Source organism: Sinohyriopsis cumingii, chromosome 7, assembly GCF_028554795.1.
Source record: "Sinohyriopsis cumingii isolate HCF-2022 chromosome 7, ASM2855479v2, whole genome shotgun sequence".
NCBI lineage: Eukaryota > Metazoa > Mollusca > Bivalvia > Unionida > Unionidae > Sinohyriopsis > Sinohyriopsis cumingii.
Window position 1 is genome coordinate 25,349,628 of NC_142967.1, and position 13,828 is coordinate 25,363,455.

Below are 13,828 nucleotides of genomic sequence, written 5' to 3' on the forward strand. Positions count from 1 at the left end.
CCTTTTAAAAGGGCATCGTAAATCTCCCTCAGATGACTGAATAATAGCCTGTCTCTAGGCGTGTATCTTGACAAATATCGGGGAAAGTCCCTATCTTTGTTATATACAACTAGTGTTAATGCCTCGTTTATTTCTAGAGTCAACAGTATTTCTACTCATTTAGATTTTCGAAGCGAGGCCCTTGTTTTGTTTCTTCTGATAAGAGTGAGAGTCACCGCTGCATGGGATTCCCCTGTTTGGCTTAATTTGTGAGTAGCTTATTTTGAGACCTTAAATACTGTTATACACTAAGACCATTATATTTAGTGGGGAAAGAACCCGGGTAAACACCTGGAAGAACCATTAATACAGGGAAGCTACTTGCAAGTTTTCTCTCTTACCAATGTTGGTCGTATGTAAGTACGTATGCATGAATGCATGCATGTATGTATGTATGTATGTATGTATGTATGTATGTATGTATGTATGTATGCATGTATGTATGTATGTATGTATATGATCAGCCGATAAAAGTCAGGTGAATTTACGAAAATCGGTTGGGTTGGGTCTGAAGAGTGAATTTAATCTTATACGCTTCGATTCTGGAGCCACATTTGGTATATCAGAGAAAGAACATTTTCTTTTCCTTTGTAAATACGGGATAGTATTGGTCTTCGCCGCTGTTTATAATATCGCCCTTTTTTGTACCACATGATGATATATATCCGGTATTAAAATAGGAAAAAAAATATTCTCTCTATATTAGTGATCAGGATTGTCCTAAAACATGACTATTGCAAGCCTTTACAGTCTGCAATTAATGATCAGGATTGTCCTAAAACATGACTATAGCAAGCCTTTACAGTCTGCAATTAATAATCAGGATTGTCCTAAAACATGACTATAGCAAGCCTTTACAGTCTGCACTTAATGATCAGGATTGTCCTAAAACATGACTATAGCAAGCCTTTACAGTCTGCACTTAATAATCAGGATTGTCCTAAACCATGACTATAGCAAGCCTTTACAGTCTGCACTTAATCATCAGGATTGTCCTAAAACATTACTATAGCAAGCCTTTACAGTCTGCATTACTGCTCAGGTAGATATCAAAGCGATACGTTGGGCAAAGTGAAAATTGTAAAAGATATTTAAGCACACCAACGTGTGGTAGCGTTACCGTATCATAAACTTAAAGGCCATCAAAAAAATTACAAAATCAAAACTAATCAAGAAAACTAATGAACACTTGGATAAAAAATAAAACCAAAAGAGAATATTCACCAGCGAATACCTTGATTAAGACCAAACATACAAAGAATTATGTGCTTCAATAGATACGCACCAGCATTAAGGAACAAAGTATATAACTGTCTAATGAAAATTTATCGGCTTCATGTTCGTGCTCCTCCTCCTACTCGTTATCGTTTTCACTATACCCACATATGGTGATGCACTGCTGAATTCCTCGTATCTCAACGGCCAGCTACTGTCCGCACTAAGCTGGACAGCCCGCATACACCAAGGTGTTGTCCCGTACCAGTTTCCCGCATCATTGTGTGCGTGGAGCTTAGAGCCTATACTCGACAACTGGATAGCAATTATTGCAGCAGACAAACCAAAGGTGATGAGAAAGATGAAACCAGCACTAGAACAGAATCAAAGAACGTAAGAACCATGACAGCTGACCTGTCAAAAGACCTCCAACAAACCAGCGATGCACATAATATTGCTGTGATCAATGTCGAGCTGAAAAGACTAATTGTCAGCATTGCAGCACCAGCAGAAATCCGGCAAACATCGATTAGATACCGTAGAGAGAAGGACCTTCTAGCAAGGAAAAGAAAAACAAAAAGTGAACGCTTCTCAGTCAAAAACACGCTCGTGGGTACGATCGTACCTAACACAAATGGGTCAGAAAGAGTCTTGGTACTGAACCTATTAACGTTTGATGGCCCCGTAAACCTTGTGAGCGTGTATACCCCAACACAAAAATCGTCCTCCCTCACCATCAATGAAATCCATGAAAATTGACATCTATACCTGTTAGAGGACTTTAACGCAAGAGATGGTGCTGATCGTGATTCATGCCCACCTGTCTTAGACATTTTTGCACTGGAGAATGAAACAAAATGGGGTGAGACTACTTGAACATTTCTCTTACTATGACCACCTTGTCACAAGCAAGTACTTCCAGACCAAGTCTCAATACAGGGTGTCACGGACACAAATGATGTTTGCAGTGTGACAGTTTATAGTGATGTCTCGCACTGAGGCATCATACCGCAGGCACATTATCCTGACACCAGGCCGACGTCCTAAAACTAACCGCTAATGCTGAGCACCAAGCGAGGCAGCTGTTAGTACCATTTTTAAAAGTCTTTGGTATGACTCGGCCGGGGTTAGAACCCGCAACCTCCCACATCGGATGCGGACGCTCTGACCACTAGGCTACCGGAGAGGTCATTGAAAATAGGTTAAAGTACTGCAAGATACGAAAGACGCTAACATCATCACTATTCAGATTCAAAATCATCAAGAGCTATTGCAACAAGTATTGCAGGATCTCACTGCTGAATATCATAGGCAAGGTGTTTTCTCGAATTGTCCTAAGCAGACTTTAGAGCCTTGCGAATTCTGTTATCCTCGGGAATGGTGTGGTTTCAAAGCAGATAGGTTTACCGTTGACAGGAGTTTCTCAGTAAGGCAACTAAAAGAGAAGTACAGGAAACAGAGAAGACCACTCAACATAGCCTCCTTTGACCTCACAGATGCATTTGAGTATATCAGCAGAAGCGGATTGTAAAGTTACTAGAAAAGGTAGGCCGTCCCGGAAAAGCTCAGCGTGAACCAGCCTTTCCATGAAAACATGCATGACACAGTTCAGTATTCTGGCTCAGCCTTATAGTTTAGATATGTAATGGGGTAAAGCAGGGATGTGCTCATGTCCCTACCCTATTCGGAGTCTTCAGTCTCCTACTAAAACATGCCTTTGGCTCATAAACCGAGCGAATGTACCGTCGTACGCTTCAGAGTTAAACCCCAAGATCCGCAAGGTTCTCACCCATGACATATTCTTTGCTAATGATGTAGCATTTTAAAGCCATACAGAGGCTAATCTATAAAACTTCGCTGATAGTTTTTCTCAAGCTTGTCAGGACTTCTGGCTTACCATCAACCTCAAATCGTTGAACAATCACACGTCATCAACATCAATTACTGTGAACTTGAGGATGTCAGGAAATTCTCATACCTGGTATATACCTGCATGATCATTTTATCTCTTGGCGAGAGCTCAGCTCTCGCATTGGAATGGCCGCCTCTTCGACGATTACAAATCTGATCAAGAGGGCCTGGAGCAACACCAATCATACTGAACACAAGACGACACAAGTGTGTCAAGTCCGTGTTATAAGCATACCACTATACTTGTACCAAGAAAACATACTAAGCAGCTTTCACCTGTGATGCTTCTGGCGCATTCTGGGCATCTCCTGTGATGATAAGTTTCAAATTCAGAGGATCTAGAGCGTGCAAGTATTTTTCTAGAAAGGTCACAAAGCATCGTCGATAATGGCTTGGACATTTATACCGAATGGATGATGGACGCATACCAAAGTTACAGCAAAGCAGCCTCTGGCTAAAGACCGACAGGCCGCACACACCTGCGCTTCATAGAAGTGTGCAGGAGAACCATCAAGGCATTGGACAATATTGACAGCTGGGAACCACTTGCTTCAGGAGCACGAACAAGGATTTCAGAGATACGAGTCAAAACATCCGCAACTGACAGAGGAGAAAGAACCCCCACAGAAAGGGCAGTTTACAACAGCTTGTGGCAACCTATGAGAACATCTACAAGTGCGTCAGATGCAACATAGACTGTCACTCGTGGGTGGATCTCTTCAGTCACAACAATCGCAATTCGTCCACTTACTGGCTTACTCAGAGCACAAATCAATGGTCTTCCAATAAAGAAAGACGCCGATGAAAGAGAACCAAGGATCGTCCATTCGATCCACATCGACCTTTATGAAGCTAATCAAAATAGTGTTTTGAATAAATGGCCCTATTCAGGTGAGAGAGCTACTGCCCGTTACTTGCGAAATCAATTTACCAGTTAGTGAGCTCGTTACAGATATTAAGAATTAACTATGGTAACTTCCATGATGTTTGCATGGTTTGGCCCAGAAGAAAACATTGTGCGTGAACGATTTAAGTTTCAGAAACCGACTTGTAGCCACGGATGCAGCAAATATTTATTACGGATAATTTTATTATGTATTCATAAGAAACAATCTGATTTGATCGGGTTCATTCCGCTTCATCAACATCAACGATCAGAGCTGTAGGTGCATTTTAGGCTAGTTACTTTTGTCAACAATTGATGTGGAATGAAATAACTTGATAATATCAAGCCAGCAAAGATGGGTTGGTGTACAATATCGTACGATGACTTAATACTTATATGTGCATATACTATTTATTTGTTGCTTTTTCAGTGTGAACACCTTAGAATTTCTAACTACGAGAATCTAGCAGCCCTATAGGGTGACCCTCTTTTGTTCGATCGCGTATTTTAGTACTCCTGTTAATATGGCATTGTGATGTATATGTTCCATCAATTTGGTTTCGTGATGTAAAGCTCATGTAAACGTAGTATGGTGGTACAATGCTCCTATCAATATGTAGTACGGTAGTGTAGTACTCCGGTCAAAGTTGCATGGTGAGGTAATGCTCCTGTCAACATAATATGGCTTTGTATTACTCCAGTCAACTAGCATGGTGGTTGTTATGCTCCTGTAAGTATGGTATGGTGGTGTGGTACTCCCGTTAATTTGATACTGTGCTGTAGAACTCCTGTCAATGTGGTACAGTGGTATAGTACTCAGTCGATTTGGTATGACGGTGTGATGCTCCCGTCAAGGTAGCATGGCGGCACAACGCTCCTGCCAATGTTGTACTGGGGTTGAGTTACTCCAGTTAATGTGGTATGGTTGTGTAATGCTCTGTAAATGTGATATGGTGGTGTGATGTTCCAGTCAACAAGACTGAACATGTTATGCTCCTGTACATTTGGTATGGTGGTGTAGTACTCCGGTCAATGATGTATGGTTACGTAATGCTCTGTTAATGTGGCATGGTTGTGCAATGCTCTGATAATGTGGTAAACTGGTACAATGCTCTAGCTAGCATTGTACCAGTTTACCACATTATCAGAGCATTGCACCACCATGCCACATTAACAGAGCATTACGTAACCATACATCATTGACCGGAGTACTACACCACCATACCAAATGTACAGGAGCATAACATGTTCAGTCTTGTTGACTGGAACATCACACCACCATATCACATTTACAGTGTGGTGTAGTACAAGTGTCAGTTTGTATGGTCGTATAACGCTATGTCAGCATATTATGGTGGTGTAATGATCTGTCAATGTGGTATGGTGGTTTAATACTCTTTCATTGTGGGAAAGTGGTGAAGTATTCCTGTTAATGTGTATTGTGGTGTAATGCTCTTTCAGTATGCTATGGTGGTGTAGCGCTCTTGGTAATGTGGTATGGTGGTGTAATGTTCTATTAGTAAGATATGGTGATGTATAACTACTCTCAATGTTTATGGTGTTGCAGTGTTCTGTGAATGGGGTGTGGTGATGTTGTACTCACATCAATGCCGTATGATGGTGCAATGCCCCTGTCAATGTGGCTTGGTGGTGTAATCTTTCAGTCAGTGTAGTATGGTGATGTAGTTCTACTATCAATGTGGTCTGGTAGTATAGTACCTCCGTTAGTGTGACATGGTTGTGTAATGCTCTGTCAGTATGGTATGATAATGTAGTACTCATGTCAATGTGGTGTAGTTGTGTATTATTCTATCAAATGTGGTATATTGGCGTAATGCTCCTTTCAACGGGGGGTTAGGAGGTGTTTGGCTCCTGTCAAGGTGGTATGATGGTGTAGTACTCCAGTCAATTTAGTATGATCGGTCAATGTTTTAAAATGTAATATGGTGATACAATACTCCTTTCAATGTATATGGCTATCACTGTTGAATGACGGTGTAATGCTCTTGTCAACCTGATTTGATGATGTAATTCTGCTGCACACGTGATTTAAAAAATATTACGCTTCATGACTATCATATAGTTTGTATGCACCTAACCTGCAAGTCAATAATATTTGCAAAGCGTAATATGGACGAACGTTTAAATTATGCATGAATTCTACATACATACATACATACATACATACATACATATATATATATATATATATATATATATATATATATATATATATATATATATATATATATATATATATATATATATATATATATATATATATATATATATATATATATATATATATATATATATATATATACTGTGTTTCGATTTAATATAAACAGATTGTCAGAATATCAAAGAATGTATCGTCATGAATGGTGAAAACAGTTTGCTTCATAATCTGTGACTACTCATGTATATAACAAATAATACTGCATATAATGCAAGAAATATTTTTGTGAAAACAACAGGAACTTCCCACTTTTCTCTCTTTCATGAACCTTTTACCTTTCGCTTGTAACCGTTTGACGGGTACTTTCTGTGGCAAGGGTTGCATTGGTCTATCACCCTTAGATCTTACGTTTGGTGGTAAATTCCTATGTGGGAGTGGCGGTGACACAGCTCCTGATGAAACTTCACGCCCGAATGGGGAAGGTCTCGATGGCAATAACGGAGAAACACGGGATTGCTCTAATCTTACTTCAGCCGGGATGTCCGGTGGCCTCGGTGGCGGAATGGGTGTTTGGTATTTGAGAGAAGGAGAAACGGATAGGCAGTAGCTTCCTTGCCTTTCGTCACAGTTATACTCTTTAGTCAGTACTAGGTAGCCCCTCGGTAAAGCGTTGGCTCTCAGAAATGAATTCTTCGCAGTTTTTGTTGGTCTTCCATCAGAGATACTGAGACTTTCTGCTGAGGGAATTGATTCCTTATATAGACAGCAACTGCTGATACCTGAATTAGACGTACTGGGTTTGATACCCTGGATAAAATAATGATAAGGACATTTTAAATAGGATTGAAAGTTCCAGATGGTAAACATTAAGAACAATACTCATCATCCAGTCTGATATATAACAGTTGCGTTACATTATGTGAAGTTTGTGTTACACTGTACTATACAACGCATACATTACGCTATATAAGGCTTGCTTCACACTGTTCAATTCAGTTTCTTTATTTTGCATTTACGTCTTATTTGCCACGAAAGAAATAGGCGCAAGAAATTACAATCCGCGGAAACAATATGGCGTTAGTGTTATACAAATAGACATCTATAGTGCGATACACAATTCTGTTATAAATGCGTGTAATGCAGATTTCCTCAAAGTAGTTACATGTGGCGACTGGGAGACAAGGTGACATTTGGGAGATCGTGGGAATGACACTTTGGAGACATATGAAATTCAACATGGGAATGGCACTTGGGTGACAATGTGAAATTAACACGGGAACGCCGATGTAGCCTCAGATGGGAACATTGTTACAAGGCACTGACCTCAGTATGGTGGGAACTTAGCAACATTGTTCGAGATGACCTCATTACGCGTTACTCTATGTAGGTATGGGGAATTCTATGTGAAATGTTTATAAGGGGTTTACGGGGACAGACAAAACATAGACATACACAATCACTTCTAGGTCGCTAACCAGCCATATATGCTGGGATGGGGCCAAGGAGTGTCAACAAAACAAATAAACAAATACTTACACAACACAAAGTCAAAAAATTGGGGGGCAATAGCAAAAGAGTATACCTTTTCTAGACAAATGAGTGGTCGTGAAAAAGGTCGTTAGGGATTCTTCTCTTCTATTAGAATCTTATGGATAAAAAAACTTGATATATGTGTTTATCCTCAACTTGTAGGAATGTTCTATGGATAAACAGTAGTATGTATTTATAGCCTATATTTGTAGAAAAGTGCTATTGAAAACCCTAGCACATATTAATAGCCTCAACATGTAGGCCATTCCTAATTAAAAACCCTAGTATATGTTTATAACCTCAACATGTAGGAATGTTCTATGCGAAAACCATAGTGTATGTTTATATCCTCGATTTGTACGCGCCAAAAGCTACAGAGCGCACGCTTGTCGAGGCAAGAATGGATGTCATATTTGTCACCAAATCGTGGATTTGAAACATAAATGCTGCATTCACACATGCCATTCAAAACAAGAAGAGAATAAAAAGAAGAAAGGGAATTTTACATGTTTTTATTTTAAATTCATGCATACAAGTGACCGATATTTACATTCCTAAAGTATGCATGGCTTATCGTCCTTGCAAGAAATGCATCCAAGAACCTATCTTTTATCATTGCATTGTACCTAGATTCGAGAACGTGAGAAACTCTTTCAAGGATCTAACACGCTTTCCGATCTCGCCCATTGGATCTTAGACCCTATCGACGACACGTGGAGTCAAAAATACATTGAACTACACGGAGACTGTCATCAATCTGCCACGGTGATTGCTCACAATTTATGTGGATGCGATAGACAATTTCTTCTAAAATACTGCAGAGAATAACATCCGAATGCCCCAAGTCACCAAGAATGGAGCCAAAATCATCTAGATGAAAGTGGGACAACTACAGTTTAAAGATATCAGTAAGCTGGCCATGCCTTTGAGTCTAATGTCTAAAACGTTTGCAATTACAGAAATGGACGAAGGATATTTCATACACTTTTTTAATACGGAAGCATGTCAACACGCAGTCGTATCACATTTTCCAAACGCCAACTATTATGACCCTGACAACTTATGCACCTAGCAACGAGAAGCCTTCTACGCTTGGTACCGCTGTCACGCTTCATAGCCCATTGACTTTCAGGAAGAAATCATAAAGTATTGTCGCTCCGAAGCGGACATTTTACGGCGTTGTTGTGGAACATTCTGAGAACTTTTATGGAGCACGGAGGGATGGATCCTTTGAAGAAAGCCTGTACCCAACGCCAAAGCGTACTCCTGATTGTACCGCAAGCGATATATTCCCGAGAACACCCTTGCCGTCATACGCACTCAAATGAAAGAGTTCATCAAACATCGATACTCGGTCAAAGCTCTGAGCTGGCTACATTACTTATGCAGAATGTAAGACAAAAGTATCCAACATGCCAGAAACGGAGGAGGCAAAACACCATTGTCCCGTATTCGGTAGATGGCTGGGACTTAGAAGACCCCAAGATCGTGTACGAGTTTAATGGATGCTTTCTTTCACGGATGTCCGACCTGTTACCCTCAACGAGACATGACAAATCTATTCTCAGAACGTACCATAGAAGAATCATATGAGGAAACTTGTCAACGACGCTTGAAGTTATAACGACAAGAATAACGAGTCACTGAAATGTGGGAACACGAGTATGACCTCCATTTGAAAACCAATCCGAAGTTTAAGCCCACCGTGAAAAGTTATAATGTGCCTGTGCCTCTAGACCCAGGGGACAGTCTGTTTAGAGGACCAACGAAGCCACATGTTTTGCTATACAACGCGGACGAGGACAAAGGAGAAGAAATATCATTCCTTGAGGTGTGTTCGCTATATCACCGGGTGTGCAAATATTGTCACTTTCCAGCAGGACATCCTAAACTGCTGACGGAGCAAAACGACGTAAGAAACATTAGACAATACGACGGATAAATTAAATGCAAAATCTTGCATCCCACTGACATGTACCATCCCGTCTTACATTTCTTTTGCCAAGGAAAACTGATGTTTCCTTTATATCGTACCTGTGCTGAAACTTGTAACCATGACCAACTTTGTCATCACACCAAGGAAAAACATGCTTGGACAGAAACGTGGGTCCGAGTGGAATTGTTTCGAGCTATGGAAATGGGATATAAATTTTTAAAAGTGTACAAAATTTACCACTTTCCCAAGACAGAAAAGAAGCCAAAAGGACGACGAGACTCCGAAAGGTATTTTCTCGGGATATGACTATATCGATTCCTTTTTAAAATTCAAACAAGAAGCTAGCGGGTAACCTTCCTGGTGTACTACTTTCAAAGACCAAGTAAAATTTAACCAAGAGTACCGTTCCCAAGAAGGCATCATTTTAGGTGACAATATTACAAAAGAATTCCAAAGGAAGACTCGGAGAATTACAACAAACGTTTACAAGAACTAATGTTGCCTAAAGAGGAAACTTTAGTGTTCAATATTTCGGTTCAACACTGGAGTAAAAGCGGTTTTGTGCAAAAAGCACATATATTACCTCCAAACAATTGCATCTGAAAAAACAGATTGTTAAATTACCCAATGAATCTGAATGCCATAAAAGGCTTGATTGCTGCTAAATTGTACAAATTGTCATACATTCTACCTATAGGAAAGAGAGACTTCCACTATCTTACTCCTTACTAAAGACAGTTAAATTTCAGGCGGTAAAGAGTTAGAACAGAATTACCAAGATTTTAAAATCACCATGGTGGTTTCGTGGGCAATTATATGACATCACACCTTTACGAGACGCGATTTGTGATCGTATGTTAGTTGTATTCGGAAATTATGCTCGTGTCCGGATACACTACCGTTTAAAATTGTCTTGGAATAAACTATACCCTTTGATACACTACTCATTCCAGAAAAAGAAAAATGAAAATTGAATAACTAAGGAAACAGTTCACAATTTGCCTGGCGTGTATATAAAGGCTTGCTGACATGACACGTCCGTTATGATTAGCGTTACAGCAGATTCCGTGGAAGGAAGTCAAGAAAAATATTCATATTTTGGACGAATACCAAAAACCTTGTCAAAAACTGTTTCATTTGAATTTTGGACGCCATGTGGCGTGCGTGTTAGTGACTATGTTTCAAGCATTTCTTTTTTCAACGGATTCCTTGGGGACTATTTGCGAACAGTACCTAGAAGGACATCGTCATTGCTCTTTTAAACGTGCACGAGACACCCATGCTGTTAACAGCGGTACGCATTCATATGGATACTTTTCAACCTCTACATGAAACAAAATGATTCTAACACTTGATAGACTTTGGGTGCTTACGAAGATTTGTGCAAAGTGTGTGACTCTCACTGGAAAGATGTGATTGAAAAAGTGTGTTTCTATGTTTGGAATAATGAAGTGGCTGACTATGCCAAATCCATTTGTAAATTGATTCCCGACAAAAGTGAATTTAAAACGTAAGTGAAAAATATGGCAAATAAACCTATTCTAGCCAAAGTGACAGAAGAACCCGACACAGAAGAAAATCAAATTCAGGACAGCAGTACCATCGCAGACATCGACATGAATGAAAAGCAATTTTGGGAGAAAAAATCGGAGACTGTTCAAAAAAATTCTAGGACACCACACATTGATCGAAAATGTTGTATCGTGACTTGTTTCTATTGCATTTTGAACCTTTGGCTTTGCATGTTAGCCATGTACTTCACTATCTGCCACTTATGTATTTTTGTATTTCGTGTCAAATCGAAATTTTCTAACACTCAATAAACGTATCTTGAAAAGTATAAAATCTCCTGTCTTGTCTACGTTTTCAAAATTCTGAACACTTTCGCTAAGGTTATATCTTCCTTGTCTACTTCTTCTTTTGCTCTCAAAGTCACTGACAAATAGGTATATCGTTCAAGCTGGGAGGCGTTGTATCTTCCCCATCTCTTGAGCGTTTTGATTGCTGGTCAGAGTGGGTCAGGCAAAACCAAATTTGTTAAGTATCTGATCGAGTACAAACCTATTTGATTGATTAAGCACCCCAGAGAATCGTATGGTGTTACAAGGAGCGTAAATAGACTTACAGCCTCCTTTTAGAAAGTCAAGGAGTATCCATCATCATTGTGCGAAGCATTCCTCGAGAAGACGACGGAATAGTGTCTGACACGAGTCAAACACATCTGGTAATCTTCGACGACATGTTAGGGGAAGACGTGAAAACACCTCACAGCAGTTCGCTTGTCGATTTAAAACCCACCATACTCGATTATTTGCATTTTCGTACCCATCTATATCACTAGGTGTGCCAAGATGGAAGTCCCGTCGTTTACACGTCCAACAAGAAAAATAAAAAACCTGACACTTCTTGTCTGTCTCACAAATCGTCAACATAATTTTCTTTCGATCTAATCTTCCAAACAAACCGATTCGTGCCCTCCACGTCACCAGTCACTAAAGAATCCTCCAGTACGTGCTAGTGTGTTAGAAACCAGCCTCAAAGAAGTCTTACGACGGTTTACGCTGACAGCGAGTCAATTACTTCCAGAAATCATTCACAGCCCTCATCAAACCAAATGCCTTTTTGACAAACATAAAGTGGTCTTATCGCAACAGGCATACACTAGAATCCATACTCAAACCAGAAAGCAAATATTTTGATACCTGAAAATAGCGGTTATTCGGAGATGTAATCATTCGTTCCCTCTTAAAATGGGATACTAATGCCTCCGCTGCAGCCACCACCAAGACAAAAAAGCCTCTCCCCAAAAAAGCCTCCCCCCAAAGACCTTCGAAGAAGGAAAATAGTGGTACGACCAGGTCAGATCCCCAGAAAAGAAAAGTTCCAAGGAAACAGCTTCTACCCGAAAGAGAGACATAGCTAACCGGACACAACCTTACTGCCCCAAAACACGACAGTCGATGACCGTGTATCCAACAGCTTTTCCCAATCCGCCGCCTCGCATGATGCCATCAAAACCCTATTTGACGCGCATCTTTCCCAGTATGATGAAAGATGAAAAAACGTTTCTAAAGGAACTTCTCTGACGAATACCACTTCTTCCTCTTCTTATGCGAAGCATCAACGGCTAATAAAGTACCCTCTCCCAAAATCAAAATCCAAGAGAGATCGGTAGTGTTACAGAGTTTACTGGATTTATCCGAGCAAGAACTGTCAGGATTTAGTCCGTTGCAGATACTGAATGTCGAGTGATGCTATAAAGAAAATGATACGACATACCGACAAACAGTGGAGTGTTATTCCAGTATAAAAAATACCCGTGTCAGGAGATTCGCTTCAGTGCTAATTTGTTCCTGAAACCAAAAATAGTGCACATCACCATCATTCTCATGTGAAAAAAGTATAAAAAGGAAAAGACTACCTCTTCGTTTAGCCAAACATTGAGATGTGCTGTCGGCACTGTCGAAATCCATTCCATCTATGCGAAAACAAATCATTCAAATAACTCTGAAAGAAATCATCGATACTGTGTGTGAATGTTGTTTGAATGCCTTGAAAGGAACAATATCGTTATCTAAACACCACAAATGAGGCTTAGCAAAGCATCAAAACGTTCTTCGCCCAATGGTCAAAAAGAGAATACACATTAGTTAAAAAATATGTTGGTGAAACGCGAAATATAGTGTATGCCCTTGCCGATAGGACCCTTGCTGAAGAGACTGGCTGAAGACTTGTAGATTTATTGGAGTTGTTTTAGCCAACGCTTCAAAGTATGGACGAAGAAGACAAAGATAAACAGGAGCCCTTTTGGGGAAAGACCTCATAAGTGTACAATGTAATCTCTTGGATGGACAAAAGCTGACAATATAACCCTTCGAACCATGGATGGACTTTCATCGTTGGCAAGAACAAGGGACCCCTTACTTATGTCACAGTTACAACACAAATTGAAATCGCTGGATCTCCTCGATTTGTCAGAAACGGAAAATATGCTAAGGTATGGTCAATTTTTGTAATGTCTTCAACTCTTTCAGAAAGCTTTAGACGAAATCAGCTAAAGCGACTTTGAACGATATAAAGGCTATGATGAAAACATAATCGCCTCCACGACCACCAGTTACCAAGGCAGACG

General features: G+C 40.0%; 1 protein-coding gene across 3 annotated transcripts in view; it reads right to left on the reverse strand.

Moving 5' to 3' along the window:
* The window catches only part of LOC149794914 (uncharacterized), a 69,211-nt gene that overhangs the window by 19,666 nt on the left and 35,717 nt on the right, over positions 1 to 13,828 (reverse strand). For all 3 annotated transcript variants that reach the window (XM_089964556.1, XM_089964557.1, XM_089964555.1), the window contains exon 8: positions 6,566 to 7,037. In XM_089964556.1, the coding sequence (XP_089820682.1) occupies positions 6,566 to 7,037 (472 nt within the window). The remainder of the gene's footprint in view (positions 1 to 6,565; positions 7,038 to 13,828) is intronic.